Below are 19,279 nucleotides of genomic sequence, written 5' to 3'. Positions count from 1 at the left end.
GACACATACTCACTCAATAGTAGGCAGGAACAGGCATTTCCTACAGGGGTGGTGAGCCATGTTTCCTCTAAATTGTCCTTCGCGGCTACGCCATTGCAGTGCTTCCTGCCCTGCCGCACATTCTACCCCCATCAGCACAGCTGGCAGTGGAGCAATTGTCCGTTTTGTAGCAGGAAGTGCAGGCCACTTTGGCCAAAGTAGTCATAGAGAAGGTTGCAGCCCAGAAGTAGGGACTGGGCGATACTCTTGCAAATTCCTTGTGCAGAAGAAGGACGGAGGCCTTCATCCTATTTTAGATCTTAGCCCTCTCAATGCGTCCCTGCAGAAAAACAAATTCAAGATGCTCTTGCCCAGATTCTGTCTGCCATGCTTCTTGGAAGATGGATGATAGTTTTGGACCTGAAGTATGCTCTCATCCATATTACTGTTCTGCAAGTTTGTGGCTTGGTGCATCACACGTCTTATTGATGCGCTACAAGCTAAACTTTCTAAATTGTTATTGCCTACTCTGTTGTTGGCCCACCAAGGATTTACATTAGGCAGTGTAAAAGGCTAGCGTTTGGCTCTTTCGGTATTTTTAAGATTGCCATATTAGCTTTCTTTGTTTAAATCACCTGTTGTGGTGAGATTTCTTAAAGGTTTACAGCATATGTTTCCTCTGAAGCACTTTGCAATGCAACAGTGAGACTTGAATTTGGTTCTTACTTTTCTAATGTGCACCCTGTATGAGTCGGTGTACATCTGTTCACTACGTGTCTTGACCCTACAAACAGTCTTTCTATTTGCGATAACGTCAGCTCATCTTATTAGTGAGCTGCAGGCAATCTCTGTTCATCTACCTTACACAAAAAAATTTTTCCAGACAAACTGTTGAGAACTCATACTGCATTTCTGCTAAAAATGGTAACACTTTTCCATGTTGGTCAGGCTTTCACCCTTCTGTCTTCCCTTACCCCACCTAGGCCCTTCAAAGAGGAGAAGAGACTCCATCATTTGGACCTCAATAGAGCCCTCAGTTTCTACATTGATTGTACCAGGGACCATAGTGTACGATAAATTCTTTCTTGGCTACTTGAGAGCAGAGAAGGGAAATGCAGTACAGAAAAGAACCATATCTAAATTAATAATCTTCTGCATTAAAATCTGCTATGAGCTAGCAAAGAAACAGCCACATGAAAGATTGAGGGCTTATTCCACTTTAGGCAAGGTTCATATTACTAGACTGTCACACGGAGTGCCTGTACTGGACATGTGTAAGGCTACTACGTGGTTATCAGTGTACATGTTCCCAAAGCACTATTACCTTGACAGCTGAATCCTTTGGGATGGGCATTTTGCTCTTTTGGTCATGGAATACTTATTCTGAGACGTTCAACAGACCCACCACCTGGGGAGGTACTGCTCTAATATCTATTCTGCTTTGATATCTCTTCACAAGGTGTGGATTCTATGGTTACAAGTATCCAACAGAAGTACTTACCTTAGTTAACACTCTTTCTAGTTGTACTCTATCTACCTGAAGATTTCTCACTGCACTCCTACCTGCCTGTTCTGTGAAATGGACTACCCTCCATCTAAAATGTCTCAAACTACAGATCTGCATTCTGTTCAAGCCGATTTGCTGATAAACTGTGCATCCTAGGATGCAGACAAACTTTTGAAAGTAACTGATGTTAGCCTGTCTGTGTGGTCACTTCCGGAGTGGAATGATGTTGGTTTGCAGGAGTGCTGATTTTCAGTTTCCAGATCCGTTCTGACGCCTGACTGAATATTCACAAGATACTGAATCTGCAGTTAGATAAAACATCCACTAGAAGGAGTGTTACTGAAGGTAAGTAACTTATTTATCAAGCCATCTTGGAGAATTAACAGCAGTGGTCCACCAACCGTGGCTGCACCGATGTTGTCAAATATTTACTGCAGGCATTGCAGTGGTCAGTAAAATGGGCCATTCCTGCTGGGAAATACATTCTTTTGAATTTTTCCTTGGGAGAAGTTTGTGGATACACAAAATCCAGTTTATATGTCCCACGTGCTGTTGTAAAGGACATTTCTTTACAATCACAGGGACATTTCTGCACGACTCTGGTAACTGATGGTGGGATAATAGCTACAGGGTGAACTGCCTGGCTGATGAATAACTAAGTGATCTCTAGTCTCTATAGTCTGCAACGCTTACTGTTGCAGTTGTCTGTATTTCATATTTGTTTTCTCATCATGGCTCTAGCTGTGCTGGGTTATTGTTAGTCCAATTTGTATGAGGGTATAACTGGCAAGTGTTGGCTGGGTATGGCCCTCCAGCATCAAGGATGATTCTTTCCTAAAGGTATTAATTATTTGTGGCAGAGCTCCCTGAAACCACTTTTGGTGGTTTTCATAATTAAGGAATACATATATATTTGTATCAATATGATATGTACTGTAATGATGAACACCTGGTGCAAAGGATTGTGGAAGTTAACCAGAACCTATTTTTAATCTTTCTGAGATGTTTGCGGATTATGTGGTAAGTATAACGAGCAACAATCCCACTTATGCATTATAGGATGGTTGTTTAAATATGCCAGGCCCCAACTAGCATTTAAAGTGTATTTCTTGGATTATGGCGGCTATTAGTTCTAAGTTGTCAAACCCAGATTGGCTGATGTAGCTCAAACCTTTGAGTGTATTTGTCTACAGTAGACATTGACGACTGAGCCTTTTTTTAACTTATGGCTTTTACACATTTGACCCTCTAGCCATTCCTCTGAAGTGTGGGAGAGCTAAAGGTGGCCTGGTCATCTTATCTCACATAAGTACTCTGGGTACTCTAGGCGAGTGCTGTGGCAGGAGCTTAATTTTCCTCATTACCAGTTGGTGTATGTAGCTGGTAGAAGCTCAAACAAGATTGTGTTGGGGTTAATCTCTGTATTAACCACTTAATATATAAAGATGGTGAAATAATCAAGGCTGTTGGTAATGACTTATTTAAGATTAGCCATTCGTCCCTGTGTGATTAGGCTAATTTATGGATGGCTAAATTTAACACACGTCTTCGCTACCAACCATCAAAAAAGGTGTGAGGTTTTTAGTATGCTAAAAATTGTTATTTTTCGCATTTTAAGCATAATCATGTGGGGTATGTTTTGAATGGTCTTTTAATCAAGTATAATTTAACTTTTGCTAAGGATCTATGTGGCACATACAACTCCCGGGTTTCACATTTTATTGGCAAAGGGTCGTCTTCCACCATTGGTTTTATACTTTTATCACAGGATCTGTGTAGCCGTTGTGTAAATTTCATGATGATGTCAAAGTGTACTAGTAATCTTAACCTTCTAATATTGGTCTTGCTCTATAAGTCTATATTTGATTCCTCTTCAGGTTTGAATTCCTGATGTGAGCTATGTAAAAATAGCGGGCTTCTAATGTTCCAAATCAACCCCCCTCAAGTGTATTATTAAATTGATTTAGGTTGCTAAAGATGTTGCAGTGCTTTGAGGACAAAAATGTTCCCTCTATGATTCTACAGGCATTCAGAGTTATTTACATCAAAGCCAAAAAGGTAGTGACTAGTGGGGTAAGGCGATCAAATCATTTGATAGTACATGTTCAATTTTCCACAGACAACTTAGATCTGCATTAAAAAATAACACACATCTCAAAAGAGATTCAAATGTATAGATAGCTTTACAAGAGGACTGGGAGAAAGCAAAACTGCAATGGGGATGAAGCAAGGTCATTGTCGCTTACTAGTGAGCTTAGCAATTGTGAAGCCTTCTGAAGGGTATAAATTTCCATTTTGCTTAAGGAAACCTCTGCCTCATGTGTGGCAACAGTTATACTGCCTACCATGCCTACCATGTGGGTAGAACATTTTAGTAACTCCACTTATCTACTCCACCAATGCCCCTGTTGATGACGGAGGGAGTTTATGCAGGACCACATGATGAGGTGGAGTTCGAACATGAAGAGGTTGATCAGGCTTTACGAAGAACCTGTCAGGGAAAGCTGCTGGCCCTGATCTTTATAAAGAAAGGTCTGATTTTTGCTCTTCACTGATCACAGATGTACACAGGGATGCCACCAAAACATCTCCCCCAAGGTCGTGATCTCACTAGTCGTAAGGACTGTCGTATCTCGACGAAACTGCTGGATTAGGGGCAGCAGCACCTCTGCTTGTAGTCACTCCTACACCAGTTGGAAGCTGTTGGCCCAGTCATTCCAGCTTTCTAGCGGGACCTCACCAAAACCCAAATAGTAAAGGGGATTTCTCGCTGCCTAGCAGATAAATTCTGAAAACCTCTAAGGGAAATGGCGGTGGAGCAAGTCTTACCCTTTTCTCTTGTTAGCAGTAAGTCTCTTACACACACAGCCAAGAAAGGAGATACAGGATAGTTTTCAATACATTTATTGAAAATACTGCAATGTGCAATAAAATGCATGAGCTGCAATGATTTTGACAATTCTGAATAACAACATCAGAATTGTGAAAATAAGCGATATAAATATGATCAACCCCAACACATTACAATAAAAATTAATATGCAAACTCCTCCATAAAGCGTATTTTCTACCCTAAGAAAGCAAGGTGTGATAAAACTAATCTGCCCATGCAATGTCCATGAGAAGCACCCAAACCCCTGTTACCTTAGGACAAGGATGGACTCCAGATCAGGATCCTTAGAGGCACCAAGGCTGAGGTCTGTTGCAAAGTGACGTGCAGTATAAATGGAATATCCTGGGTAGAACCCCCTCTAACGGCCTTGGTCTCACAAGGTGTTTTTATAGGGTACATGTTATTGTTCATGCAAGAATCCCGACGTGGGTATGTATCTAAACGTTAGATTGTGTGCGCAAACTTGTATCTGCAATATCATAACAAATGCCTGACATGTTCACATTCTATTCTTTGTCAAACGGCAAGCAAAAGAACATGATGACAGTCTACTATGTACATTACTGATAATGACGCTTTCACGAAATGGCAACTGATTATGACATAAAAACATTTATTCTAAAATGCAAGCAGTACTAAAATGAATAAAAATAACAGAGCATGTTATCTAGGTAAAAGAGCACAGGACTGCAAGCCGAAGCAAAGTTAAACTCCTATACCCAGGCAGGGAACTAAAATGGTCCCACAACACACTTTGTTGTCATTCCCATCTACAAGAATGGTGATGTGGCAGACCTGGCCTTCTATAGATCAGTATTGCTAATAGATTGAGGGGGTTATTCTAACTTTGGAGGAGGTGTTAATCCGTCCCAAAAGTGACGGAAAAGTGACGGATTTACCACCAGCCGTATTACGAGTCCATTATATCCTATGGAACTCGTAATACGGCTGGTGGTATATCCGTCACTTTACCATCACTTTTGGGACGGATTAACACTCCTCCAAAGTTAGAATAACCCCCTAAGTGGCTAAAGTGGCAGGAAGAGTATGATTAGATAAATTGGAGCAATGGGCCATTAATAACTCAGTTATTTGAGATGTGAAATACCGCTTTCACCGGGGCTTAGGCACTATCGATCAGTGCTTCAACTTGTTCCTTTTTTTTTTTTGGGTTAATAACTTTTAGTCAGCATTTAGGAAGCTTATCAGTCTACAGAAGTTGACATTTAGAGTATTTTTATCTTTTTGTAAGAAGGCTGACAATAATCCATTCCTTAAAAGAGGTTGAAGTGGATTTTCCAGATCTAATCTGATTAAATAATTTAACAAGGAATGGTACCAACTGTTTAGCGAAAGTCTTGAATACTTCCATAGGTATGTCATCACAACCACACGCCCTTCCGTATGACATTCTTTTTAAGGCAAGCAGGATCTCTGGCTCTCGAATCTCTACTGTGATAGCATTTTTCTGCTCTCCTGTTACCTGTAGCAAAACAAGAGTTAAAAAATTATTCCAGCTTAGGACTGGGAACTTCATCCCTTGTTTCATAGATCTTACGATAATGCTGTAAAAACATGCCTACTATCTTATCGTTTTTATCCACTACGAACTGTGTCTCTGTATTCAAAATCTTCTCAATTATCTGCTTGTTTTTCTGAACCTTTGCTGCCCATGCTAGGAACTTCCAGACATGCTGACTCTTTTACTAAGTTTTCTGCTGAAAAGTCAAATTGCCAGTTATCCCTTCTATTAGCATACCGTACTTCATTCTTGAAGGCCTGATAGGTGATTAAGTGACCACGGAAGGCAGCTTTAGATGCTTCCCAGACAACTATATCATCTGCAGTACTAGAGTTGATTCTAAAGAACTCCTCAATAAAAATACTGGTTTGCTCGAGCCAGGTTGAGTCTACTAGTAGTTCTAAATTGAATTGCCATCCGAGTCATTCCTTATTATCAGCACTAACTTGTATTTAGACTGAGATGACAGAGAGGTAAGAAAATGGAGTCGCTTTAATACTAGACATTTGATACTGCACTGACCTGCTAACCAAAAAAAAGTCAATGCGAAATGCCTAGGAAAATTGGTGAGGATAACAAGTATATACCTTTACTAAGGGATAGATCGAGCGCCATGTATTTCTGAAGTCAAAATCCTGTTTCAGAGCCTGAATTAAGTGAAGAGTATGTGGTTTTTAGTTGTTTATTTGAATTATGTGAAGCATCTAATGCCAGGTTCTGGATAAAATAAAAATCGCCACCCTAAATTATTAGACCTATTTCTGCCATTGCTAAGTTATAAATTTGGGTTAGTGGCTCAATATCATCTTGGATAGAATTGTAATAATTAACCAAATTGATCATATTTCAGTACTTTAAGCCATAGCCAGCGACCCTTAGCATCTCAAATAACCTAATGCATTTGTCAATCAACTGTGCGAGCCAGGAGAGTGGCTTGTTTACCCCCACATGCCCCCACCACCCCACTCCAACCCTACCGCAGCCCCTGCCGAAGCATGGAAAGCATACATGTATTTTTAGGGATGTCGAATTTGGGAAATTGTCCTTAAAATGATTTTTTTGCAGAAAAAAATACTTCTGGCTTTAACAATGTTAGCTAGCTTCACATTGCACAAGCTTTCTGTTAGTTAAGAAGCCCATTTAAATTACAGGAAATGATATTCATATTTTGGATTGTGGAATCTTTAAAACAAGCCCCCCACTATCCTGGAGGGTGACCTCCTTGCATTCTACTTACTGCCTTTTGTGCACGACCCACCCAGTTGTTGATACATGTTGTGCTCTCCGACCCCTTTGAAATACACTGCTCTTTTTTTTATTTCCCCTCTGTTAGTATACCCCCCACCCTCCTGATGCTCACCCCCAGAGTGCTCTTCCCCCTAGTGAACCTTCCCCGCCCCATTCCCTCTGAGAGAGAGGAAAGCCCTCAACCCTATATCTCAGCCCTATCTGAAATTGGAGGTGCCCTGACATTGCATCTAGTCACACTCTTTACGCTCCCCCGTGATCTTATGAGGGAGGGAAATATTCTAAGATCTTCCCCCGAATATTGCAAAGAAATAAGCGCAAGAAATTATTAATTTGCTGAGTCGAATTCAAGATGTCCTGGAACTCACAAACACTTGACTAATATCGTGTTATACTGTGCAACAACTCATAAAACCCTTAAGAAGCTTAGGACCTGCACTCACATAAATCATAAAAGATGTATCCAGTTCAGTTGTACAACTGTATTAGGAGCAAAATAGACATCAATCAAAGCTAATATGTCTTCCATATCACAAAGTCAAAAGAGAAAAATGAAGTCAAAAGAGAGAAAAATAACACTTAATTTGACTATTGTTCTCTCCCCATTTACTTTTCATCTCTTCCTACAGATTTGCATATTATTTCAAGATCTTATGCAATGATCTTCTGTAGCAATTCCTGGGCTTCCTCCAAAGTAACACAAAGATAGAATTGACCTGTAAACAAAATGTTAAGCTTGGCTTGTTGGACGATTGAGGCCTGTGCCCCAATGCTTTTAAACTGACACATTAGGCCTATAAACTCCCTACGTCGACGAGCTGCCATAGCTGACATAGCAGAAAACACCCTAATCTGGGAGCGGTCAGGAAGTGAAAAAGGTTTGCTTTGGATAGCCCTAGACAGAATTGCCTCCTTCATCTGGTAATTTGAAAAGTTTACAATCACAGTCTGGGGATATTTGACATTCGGTGTCCGTTGGGTGGGAACCAGATGGGCACGCACTATGGTGAGATCTTCGGAACCTTTTTCCAATAGATGATCCCTGATCAACATTTCTATATATTCTGTAGTAGTTTATCCGGACCTTCCATACAGTCTGGAATTCTTACAAAACGTAGATTCGATTTCCGCGCATAGTTTTCCATGTCATCCAACTTGAATTGGGAGGCCAGCAGTTTTTTCTGTAAAATGTCTATATTTTTATTCCAAAAAAGGGAGCGATCTTTCAAGTCAGAAACTCTCTGCTTGATTTTCTTTACTCTCTTTGGGATTTGCTGCATCATATCCTTAATCTTGTCGAGTCTATGATGTATCAATGCTTTCTCTTGCATTTAAGAATTTTTACATACGCGGACTTCATTGAGGATAATTTCCAGGAGATGTTGATCCTGGAGCATTGATTGCTGGTTTGAGTTGGCTATGGCCATATCCAACAACAAACCTTGGCCCAATGAGATATTGGCCTTATTATCAGGATATATTGTGCCCTGATGTATACAGTCCACCTGATTAGACTGTTTAGATAGCGAGTGCGGAATTAGTTTACGAGGTGAACCAGTGCCTCCAGGCGGTATGGTCAAGCGACACTGCACATTGTTTGTTATTGGAGTCAGATCAGTTATATGTGGGTCACATGCTAGCAATGGTGAAGCCACTGGAACTACTTAGGCCTGCATCTCAACCCCAGTGTCTACACTCTCTACTCCTGCCTTTCGGCCCTTTGAAAACAGGTGGTAGTCTTTACGTCTTTAAATAGGTTCTCAGCATTTACTCCTTCATTATCACAGTCATTGCAGAAACTTGGTTGACTTTGAGATCCTTGCACTCATTGACGCCCAGGAGTGGGGAATTAGTATTTGCTCCATTAACGGCTCTAGTACCCACACACTGACATTGGTGGTTACAGAGGTTGCCATGCTGCCAAGAGCATGTAATGCGATAGCTGGTGTTGGCAAGGTGAGCTTAATGGTATTTATAGTGTTTTGTGACAGCTGACCTCTGGATATCAAAGCTTTCTCTCCTTTTGTAGATGTGAGACATGCTTGTGTCGCATGCTTCTTGGCTTTTTTGGATGCAGCGCTGCCCTGGCTGATTGTGACCTCCACCCACCATCAACCCGTCAGGATCACCGATCCCGGCAGAGACGGCGGAACCCTGGTGGTCCAACTGCCAGGGTCTTAATGTGGCGGGCGGTCAGACTGCCACAGCAGCAGTGGTCCTGACCGCCACTGCGAGGCTGGCAGGCTCAAGAACACCAGCCTTGTAATGAGGCCCAGAGTCTTTAGTCTGATCTATCTCTGCATTAAACTTTTTTAATCATTAGGTAAAAAATGATATTCCTGTTGGATCTGAGGCCATTCAATTCCAGCTGACGCAGTGTTGGAACTTTAGTACTCTTGAAAGAGATGTCTAGTCTGGAACTACTTGGGCTCCATTTGGAATCGAAATGGTATTTACTGCACCTGGTAAATACAGATATCCTGGGTGAGGTACACACTTAGTTCAGTGAACCAAATCCATTTGGCGCCACATCAACAGATCGCTCATGCATTTAATTCAAAGGTTCATATTCAATTATATTTTTAACAATTACTTCACAATCAATTTATATTTATACAGTTCATTGTAATTCCAAAATGTGTCCTTTACACCTTTCAGGGAACTCTTATTTTTTAGGGATAATCCAAGGAATATCATGTAGAGCTAGGACGTTTTTTAAGGGTTTGGTTGAGCGAGAGAATTGCCATATACATCGATGCTCCCTCCCAGCCTAACTCTTGGTGCCACTTTTCAAATTCAAAGGAAACACTGGATCACACAGGCTGTGCCTCAGATGGCTCCACTGGTGTAAACCCCTGACCTGACACCTTGACTAGCACTGGGACAGAATGCCACAGTGGGGCTCACTTTACCTTACCTAGTGTGGGACAACTATCATTTATTTTTTCTACTGGAACTGCCACACAAGCCATGGTGGTCACAAGTAGAGGAAACAGACAATATCCCCCTCAGAAGGGGTGAAAACTCCCTGCTCATGAAGGTTAATGCTATTTTATTTCCTGACAACAAACTCCCTCTTTGGAAGTTTGTTTCCAGAATTCAAAAACATTCTTGAGAAGGTGCTTCAAACATGGCACACACACGGCAAAGTTCAGTGCCTGCAGTTGTTCCATTGAAAATACCTTCCTGCTTGCCTTCCTGGTGGTGAGCGCTAAACATGACGTGCAATTCTCCACCAGGGATGTGGAGGCCATAGCCTCCGCTGAACTGGTTGGATAGTGGGCAGTGCTCTAGGCTCTAAGTAAGTGTCTTAGAGTTTAAAACAGTGGAATTCGCATGTTTTGCCTTTCTGCCTTGTATTTTTCCCTGAAAAAGTTAAGGAAGATTCACCTGCTGAATTGTGTTAGTGGAAAACTATAAGGATGCAATAATCATAACACAACTTGGAATTCAAAATCCTGCACAAACCTCTATTTGTACACAGACTGGAATTTATCCCCAGACTTGGAATCAAGGCATTTTACTTCTGTGCCCCATTTAAAAAGCATTATTACTGTGACTCAAGGAATAAGCAATGCTTTGGGTGTTGTGATCTTCAAGCATTTTGTGGTGTTATTGTCTGGCTGTTCTACTGAGTTGCTCTGTCCTTATTTTCTTAAGTTTTACAGCTGAGGTAATCTTTCTAGATGATGAATTTGCAGGAATAAATGTCCACAACAAGATCAAGTGACTCACCTGCAGAAACAGTTTTTGTATGTATTTTCTACCTTCCAGCAGATTGCACATAACCTTCACTTGTTCCCATTTTGGAGAATGTGACTGACTTTCATTAATTTGTTCTTTTGTTGTTTTCTGTTCTGATTTGATCCACCTCCTATCCCCTATGATCCTGGAAAATTAGTCAAAACTAGTATCACTGGCATAGGGTGGTTGCCTTTTGAAAGCCTTCGCACCATATTCAGTAGTTCCGCTTGTGTGTATTGACAAGTGGTATTTGTTCTGGTATCCACTAGTGTCCATCAATATTTAAAACCTTTCCACATCTAGTGTAATACCTGAGGTTTTTTCTAGAAGAGTATACTGCCTAAGTCTTAACAAAATGAAATATGAAAAGGAGGAGAAAGAGGAAGGCCCTTATCATGACTTCGGCAGACGGAAAAGCCCATCCACCGAAGTCCCGACGGGTAGGATGCCGCCAGTGTGGCAGCCTCCCCACCAGGCCCATTACGAGTTTCCCCCTGGGTCAGTGGGTGGAAACTTAGTTTCCGCCCACTGGCCCCCTGGGATACAGCCTACAGCATTGTCTCCGGCTCGTAATAGAGCCGGTGGCAATGCTGTAGTGTGTAGGGTGCAAAGCTGACAGTGAACATAGCGACGGGGCTGGTCAGGGGGACCCCTGCACTGCCCTTGCCAAGTACAGGGGCACCCCTGGGGCTCCCTGCACCCCGTCTCCGCCAGCCTTTTCATGGTGGTGTTACCGCCATCTGGCAGATTAGGACCGCCAGCACTGCCACCCTGACGGTCATTAGACAACCAGAGATGAGGCCCTAAGTTTTGCATTGTGACTGGTACAGTGGACCCAAAGTGCCTATGAAGTTGGATGGGAGTGAGTTCTAATGAACAGGAGCTAAACCTGAGTATATGCACAAACCACTGCTAGGTATAATTTCCTCATTTTGGTAAGATCACGTTTACAGCACCTGATGCAAATATTTACAAATCAAACAACTAAACCTGTAGAAGTTTTGTGACTTGATCTCACATTATAATAAGATATTTTGTGATTGCTTCTCTTTTAACTCACCAGGATTTGTGCCATTCACATTGTGACGATGCCACCATCCAGAGTAAGATTTCTGCCATAATCAACTGCTTCATCAATTCAAGCATACCCCCTGCTTTGCAAATAGGCATCTCACAAGAACAAGCAGAGAAGATCCTTGAGCACAGGAGAGATCTAGGGCCATATGTGTTTCGGGAAGCTCAGGTAAGAAGACCACAACAATGGCGCAGTCTGAAGAAAGGTCATAACTACAGTGTATTGGATGTCACTCATTTAGGAGCTAGGTCTGAAGAAGACTGCTAGGAAAACTGGGAAGGGAAATGGACGTGCTGTAATTATTAATGTATAAATGAGATTGTGATTTAGTGTATATTTTTCATGCACCAGGAACATAGTGAAGTGGATTAGACCTATGAATGTAAATTTATTTTGATACAGTCAGTCAACCTCTTTGAAGCCCTTTTTCTCTTCAGCTTCTAATCTAACAGGGAGGAGAGTAATTAGCCCATCGGTCCTTTAATTGATTAATCTGGATTCTACTATACTTAGGAATCTTTGAAGCACTAAGTACGGTGTGGGCATATTGGCAAAGGTAAAGCTACACAGGTAGATTTATTACCAGTAAATTTACTACTTTTGTCTGTTCATTATTTATTAGTGTAAAATTACTCAAAAGTGTAAACTTACATGTCCCCACCCCCTGAAATAGCAGTGGAGTCACTAAAAATATAGTATGCAATTGTAAAGTTACTACTAATAATGGCTTTATGACCATATTTGATGTACAGCACACTTGGTGGAGACTTGGCAATCAGGGCTGAGATGTCCCTATTGTAAAGTATAGGGAAAGTGTAAATGTTTCTTAAACATTTAAAACATATATATATTTTTTTAATCTTAAACATGGATGTTAAATAATTTAATATATTTAATGTTATTATTAAATGTAGAACAAGATAAAAAAACGTACACCAATAATTACTTCATTTTTACATTACAAAATACAATACTCCAGAATATATTAAAATAAAATAATTTTTCTGAAGTTTAAATGTAAGGAAAAAATTACACCTAAAGTAGAAAATTTATATTTGTAATATTTATTAAAATATATTAAAAGTAATGTATGGATTAGGAGTGATATAATTATTTTTAATTAAACAAAATGTTAGATTGATTTTTGAAATTCAAACAGTTATTAAAATGTTTAAAAATAAAATATGTTTTATTTATAGATATTCTTTTGACATTAAATATATTTATTTATATTTTTAAATAATTTAAATATTTTAATTTTATTTTAACATTATTACATAAGGGGTTTTACTTAAGACCCTACCTCTATTATTTTCAATGGTTGGGTGTTGCGTTACAATACGTTGGACACTTGTGATGCTGGATTTACTCTACTTTTTTTAGCTCTAGTTATAGAAGTGCAGGTTGTGACTTACAGTGGACTTTTCTTTTGTGGGTGGGTGCGTATCCCTCCCTAAACACTCCCTAACCCTACCTAATCTCCTCCTTACTTCTCCTTCAATCACACCCATTTATTGGTAAATATTCCTTGTTTTCTAGCCACTCACCTCTGTCCTTCCCACATTTACTCCTAAAACATATATTTATGTTTGCAGAGCCCTCCTCACATAAGGTATTTGAGGCGAAGACCTCCGCACATAAGTATGCGAATATCAATATTCTGCCTTATTTGTATTCTTGATGAGGCTCACACGCATGTTACTGATTACATTGGAATTATTGTACCACTCATAAATAGTCCCTAACTGACAACAAACACTTATTGGGGCACACAGTTGTGCTTTTTCTGTTTCCCCAACGATAAGTAGTCCTTGTAGGTATGTCCCAGAGGAGCTGGCACCCACCCGCACATCTGTGTGCACATCTCTCACAGCCCTCATGGTTCCCACCAAGACTCTGGGAACCTAGTTTGCCTACTTGTCCCATAAACATGTCAGAGTAAAGTGGGGCATTGGATTGCCACTTCTCTCTGACACAGGCAAGGCAAAAGTAAAAGAAGAACTGGAGGCCATTCTTCAGTGATGCTACAGATGCCATTATTTGAGGAAAACACCTAGTTGAATGCCAGTGTATCAAGCTAATCGGAAATCTACCTTGGGTGCTGGTTAGTATAGAGCCCAACTTCAGGATAAGCCACACAACAGAGAAATAATACAAATCAAGATTGGCACCTTAAAAATCATCTACAACAATAGTCCATTCAGGGGGAAAGAGGTTGACATCTACCTCATTGGTTAAAAGAAGTTTGCCTTTTCTGTTTCCTAGCTGTCACCACTTACATTTGCCGTGGGTTGGGGCTTCTATCGGTCCCTGTGGATGGAAGAATGAAGAAAGTATGCAACTGATCTGCTTCTCATTAGACCTTCCACATGCTGCTAGTTTAGAAGCCTAAATGGCATCCAAAGAGGAATTGACATTTCTGGAATTAGGGCAGAATGACTACAGTTGCGCTCCCTCCATCTAGGCAGCATTGAGTCCTCCATCCTGCATGGGTTACTGTGTATGCTACATCCAGGGGAAGATCATCAGGACTGTAAGAACTTTCCACCTCTTTCCTGTTTACCAACAAGGGTCCTTTCCACCCATGTGGGAAGTACAAACATCACCCACCTTGGGATGGTATCCAGACATCAGTGAGCAGAAATGCTCATTTCACTCAGCACACTTTTTATATCGCGTTTGCTGTGCTTTCACACGGATGTGCATTCACACTCAGATTTAAGCTGGCTACAGGAGTTCCATCTGCAATCTTTTCTCTTTCATTTGTGATTTCTAGCAAGCCCTTCCTCTTTATGTCTGGCCCAATAGTTTCCAAGATACCACATGCTGCTTTACTATCGCCAGCAACCACTGTGCAGGTTTGCATTCTTACTCTTGCCACTGCGGATGCCCTAAGAACTATACAGGGAGTGCAGAATTATTAGGCAAATGAGTATTTTGACCACATCATCCTCTTTATGCATGTTGTCTTACTCCAAGCTGTATAGGCTCGAAAGCCTACTACCAATTAAGCATATTAGGTGATGTGCATCTCTGTAATGAGAAGGGGTGTGGTCTAATGACATCAACACCCTATATCAGGTGTGCATAATTATTAGGCAACTTCCTTTCCTTTGGCAAAATGGGTCAAAAGAAGGACTTGACAGGCTCAGAAAAGTCATAAATAGTGAGATATCTTGCAGAGGGATGCAGCACTCTTAAAATTGCAAAGCTTCTGAAGCGTGATCATCGAACAATCAAGCGTTTCATTCAAAATAGTCAACAGGGTCGCAAGAAGCGTGTGGAAAAACCAAGGCGCAAAATAACTGCCCATGAACTGAGAAAAGTCAAGCGTGCAGCTGCCACGATGCCACTTGCCACCAGTTTGGCCATATTTCAGACCTGCAACATCACTGGAGTGCCCAAAAGCACAAGGTGTGCAATACTCAGAGACATGGCCAAGGTAAGAAAGGCTGAAAGACGACCACCACTGAACAAGACACACAAGCTGAAACGTCAAGACTGGGCCAAGAAATATCTCAAGACTGATTTTTCTAAGGTTTTATGGACTGATGAAATGAGAGTGAGTCTTGATGGGCCAGATGGATGGGCCCGTGGCTGGATTGGTAAAGGGCAGAGAGCTCCAGTCCGACTCAGACGCCAGCAAGGTGGAGGTGGAGTACTGGTTTGGGCTGGTATCATCAAAGATGAGCTTGTGGGGCCTTTCCGGGTTGAGGATGGAGTCAAGCTCAACTCCCAGTCCTACTGCCAGTTCCTGGAAGACACCTTCTTCAAGCAGTGGTACAGGAAGAAGTCTGCATCCTTCAAGAAAAACATGATTTTCATGCAGGACAATGCTCCATCACACGCGTCCAAGTACTCCACAGCGTGGCTGGCAAGAAAGGGTATAAAAGAAGGAAATCTAATGACATGGCCTCCTTGTTCACCTGATCTGAACCCCATTGAGAACCTGTGGTCCATCATCAAATGTGAGATTTACAAGGAGGGAAAACAGTACACCTCTCTGAACAGTGTCTGGGAGGCTGTGGTTGCTGCTGCACGCAATGTTGATGGTGAACAGATCAAAACACTGACAGAATCCATGGATGGCAGGCTTTTGAGTGTCCTTGCACAGAAAGGTGGCTATATTGGTCACTGATTTGTTTTTGTTTTGTTTTTGAATGTCAGAAATGTATATTTGTGAATGTTGAGATGTTATATTGGTTTCACTGGTAATAATAAATAATTGAAATGGGTATATATTTTATTTTGTTAAGTTGCCTAATAATTATGCACAGTAATAGTCACCTGCACACACAGATATCCCCCTAACATAGCTAAAACTAAAAACAAACTAAAAACTACTTCCAACAATATTCAGCTTTGATATTAATGAGTTTTTTGGGTTCATTGAGAACATGGTTGTTGTTCAATAATAAAATTAATCCTCAAAAATACAACTTGCCTAATAATTCTGCACTCCCTGTAATGTTGCTCAACTTATAAGGTTCTGTCTAGTCAATGTTTTTTTTTGTATTTATAGGCCCCAAGCCTATTGATATCTGTGGTGATAATTGCATTGCTGTTTATCTGTGTTTGTTGTGGCGACAGACAAATAATAAAAAACAGAGAAAACAAATGCAATTTCTGTTTAGGGTGAAGTAGGTTATACCTGAAAACTGATGTGAGTGCACCATGAGAATATCAATAAATATAACTACTTAGTGTAGTTTATGGGATCACTCTATTTCTAAATTGGCCATTTCATGGCAACAACATTACTGTACTCTGTACAAATTTGAAGGACAATTCATAGCAGTTATCAGAGGCTTGCATCACAGATGTTCATCATAGCATATATTTATAGATTTTCAAAATACTGCTCTATAAAATTATTTAAATAAGATATGTGTAGGTGATTTTGAAATTGTTAGGACTAGGATATTTCTTCACAAGCATGATTCTCTGTGGATGCATGTGGTACAATCTGAAAAGGGAAATGATTGGCAAACCTCCATATCCACCATAACCATCATGAGATTGTGAATAATAGTCAAGAATATTGAATAGATTTGTGGATGTGCCAGATCTCGGACCACCAATCTGCATATATGAATGATTTTGTTAAGTATGTCTGGCATTATCCTAGGCCTTTTCAATCGTTCTAATATATCTATGTGCCTGCCATCCCTTGTCATTCAGTGGTCTGTCATTGTGTTATTCACATTGTAATACTGCTTACTGCAGCATATAACAGTTGGTCAGCCAATGTCACCCTCTGAATAACTTTGCTGTGAGTGATGGGATCCTGGTGTTTCACAAGGAGCACATCCGCACACAAAATATTTTCAGTACTAGGAAATACTATGGCAATGTGTGATTTCTTTTAGACCAAAAATGTTTTTTAATTTTAGCCAGTGTTGTTATTTAGATTGATGAGAGGCCAGCAACTTCACAATTGCAAAGCAAATCAAGCACTGCCAAAGCAAATCAAGCCCTGACAAAACCAAAAGGCTGACAGCCAGGCCTGTTGGCTTTGCCAATACTAGTTTTTCTTTTGAATAGAAAACAGCTATGGTCACAAATCAAAAAGCTGATACAAGATATTTTAACCTCTTAAGTAAAAAAGGGATGAAGTAAAGGAAATGGCACCAAATAAGCATCAGGCCCCTAAGAGTTGATTATTTTATGTCTGGCAGCTGGCATTGCAGATGGACTCTGAGTGAGCCCCAGCCTCCATGTGGTCTTGTGCATTGGAATGCTCCTAGTGCAGAGGATTAGACCTAGGTGGTGAGAGGCCTGAGGCGGGAGAGTCAAATGCTCACCATCTCCACTCGCCTGTAGGACACCAGGCATCGCTTATGTCCTCCAGCTACAGAACATTTGCGCTGCCTGTAATGGCTGGGATTTATGACCCAGGCCTGTGCTGAGTGGCGCAGTGGTGTTATAAAGGAGTCAAGGCTGACACATCCCAGTTGGTAATCGAGGATGAGCAGGAAGATGCTAACTTTGAGGTGCGGCAGTCAGTGAGGTAAGCAGGTCTTGCCATTGCCACCAGTGTTCCTGAGATTGGCCTTGAGTGTGGTTTGCAGGCATGTCAGCATTCAGAAACAGGCTTACAGGTGCCCAGACCTTGAAAGTGGGTTTAGACCAATTTACGAGTGTAAGTTAATAAAAAAGATCCGGTAAGAGGAAAAGGTGCCATCAGACTGGAAGGAGGGATATCTTTACTAAGATCCCAAAAAAAGGTGACCTGAGTAACTGCGCTAACTACAGAGGGGTAACTTTTCTATCAACCCTAGGCAAAGTGTTCAAAAGAGTTATCCTGAACAGAATGAAGATACAAGTTGATGTTCTTTTGCAAGAACAGTAAGCTGCCTTCCGCAAAGATAGCTCCTGCACAGACCAGGTTGCAACACTGCACATTATCATTGAGCACCCCTCTGTCAACTGCATCGACTATGATAAGTCATTTGACAGCGTTGACAAAGAGACTCTTTGGAACCTCCTGTGCCTTTACAGTTTGCCAGATAAACTCATAAGAATCATCAGAAACTCTTACGAGGGAATGACCTACAAGATAGTCCAAGGAGGACAACTCACAGAAACCTTTCACGTGAGAACCAGAGTCTGCCAAGATTGTTTGCTCTCACCTTTTCCCTTCCTGCTGGCCATAGACTGAATCATGAAGACATCCATCCCAAGGGGAAGAAATGGGATCCATTGGACACTTTGTAAGCAGCTCGATGAACTTGACTTTATAGGTTACTTGTCCCGACTTTCCTATACCGATCTTCAGATGCAAGAGAAAACTGACAATGTGGCATCCACATCAGCACAACTTGGTCTTAACATTCACAGGAGAAAAAACAAGATCCTGATGGCTAACACGCCCAGTACAACTGCAGTCACTCGTGCAGGCGATGCACTGGAAGAGGTTGAGGCCTTCACTTGCCTGGGCAGTGTCATGCACAAGCCAGGCGGCACAGCTGCCGACATCAAGGCAAGAATCAGTAAAGCAAAGACTGCCTTCATTCAGATAAAGAACACCTGGAGCTCCAAGTACCAAATGCTGCAAACCAAGATCACGCTTTTTAACACCAATGTAAAATTGGTCTTTCTGTATAGAGCAGGCAGAAATTTGGAGGACAACAGGGACCACCACCAATAAAGTCCAGACTCTTATCAACAAAATCCTCCAAATCTGCTGGCCAAACACCATCAGCAACAACGACTTATGGCAGCAAACATTTCAACCCCTGCTCATGAAGAACTCATGAATAGGTCCTGGGGCTGGATAGGTCACACTCTCCACAGTCCAACATCAAACACC

The 19,279-nt window shown here is 41.2% G+C and overlaps 1 protein-coding gene across 2 annotated transcripts in view; it reads left to right on the top strand.

Moving 5' to 3' along the window:
* RGS22 (regulator of G protein signaling 22) overlaps nucleotides 1-19,279 on the top strand; it is a 742,354-nt gene that overhangs the window by 598,741 nt on the left and 124,334 nt on the right. For both annotated transcript variants that reach the window (XM_069220550.1, XM_069220549.1), the window contains exon 22: nucleotides 11,956-12,135. In XM_069220550.1, the coding sequence (XP_069076651.1) occupies nucleotides 11,956-12,135 (180 nt within the window). The remainder of the gene's footprint in view (nucleotides 1-11,955; nucleotides 12,136-19,279) is intronic.

This window comes from Pleurodeles waltl, chromosome 2_2 (assembly GCF_031143425.1).
Source record: "Pleurodeles waltl isolate 20211129_DDA chromosome 2_2, aPleWal1.hap1.20221129, whole genome shotgun sequence".
In the NCBI taxonomy this organism is placed as follows: domain Eukaryota; kingdom Metazoa; phylum Chordata; class Amphibia; order Caudata; family Salamandridae; genus Pleurodeles; species Pleurodeles waltl.
Note: the sequence above shows the minus strand (reverse complement) of the source record. Positions and strands in the feature narration are given on the sequence as shown.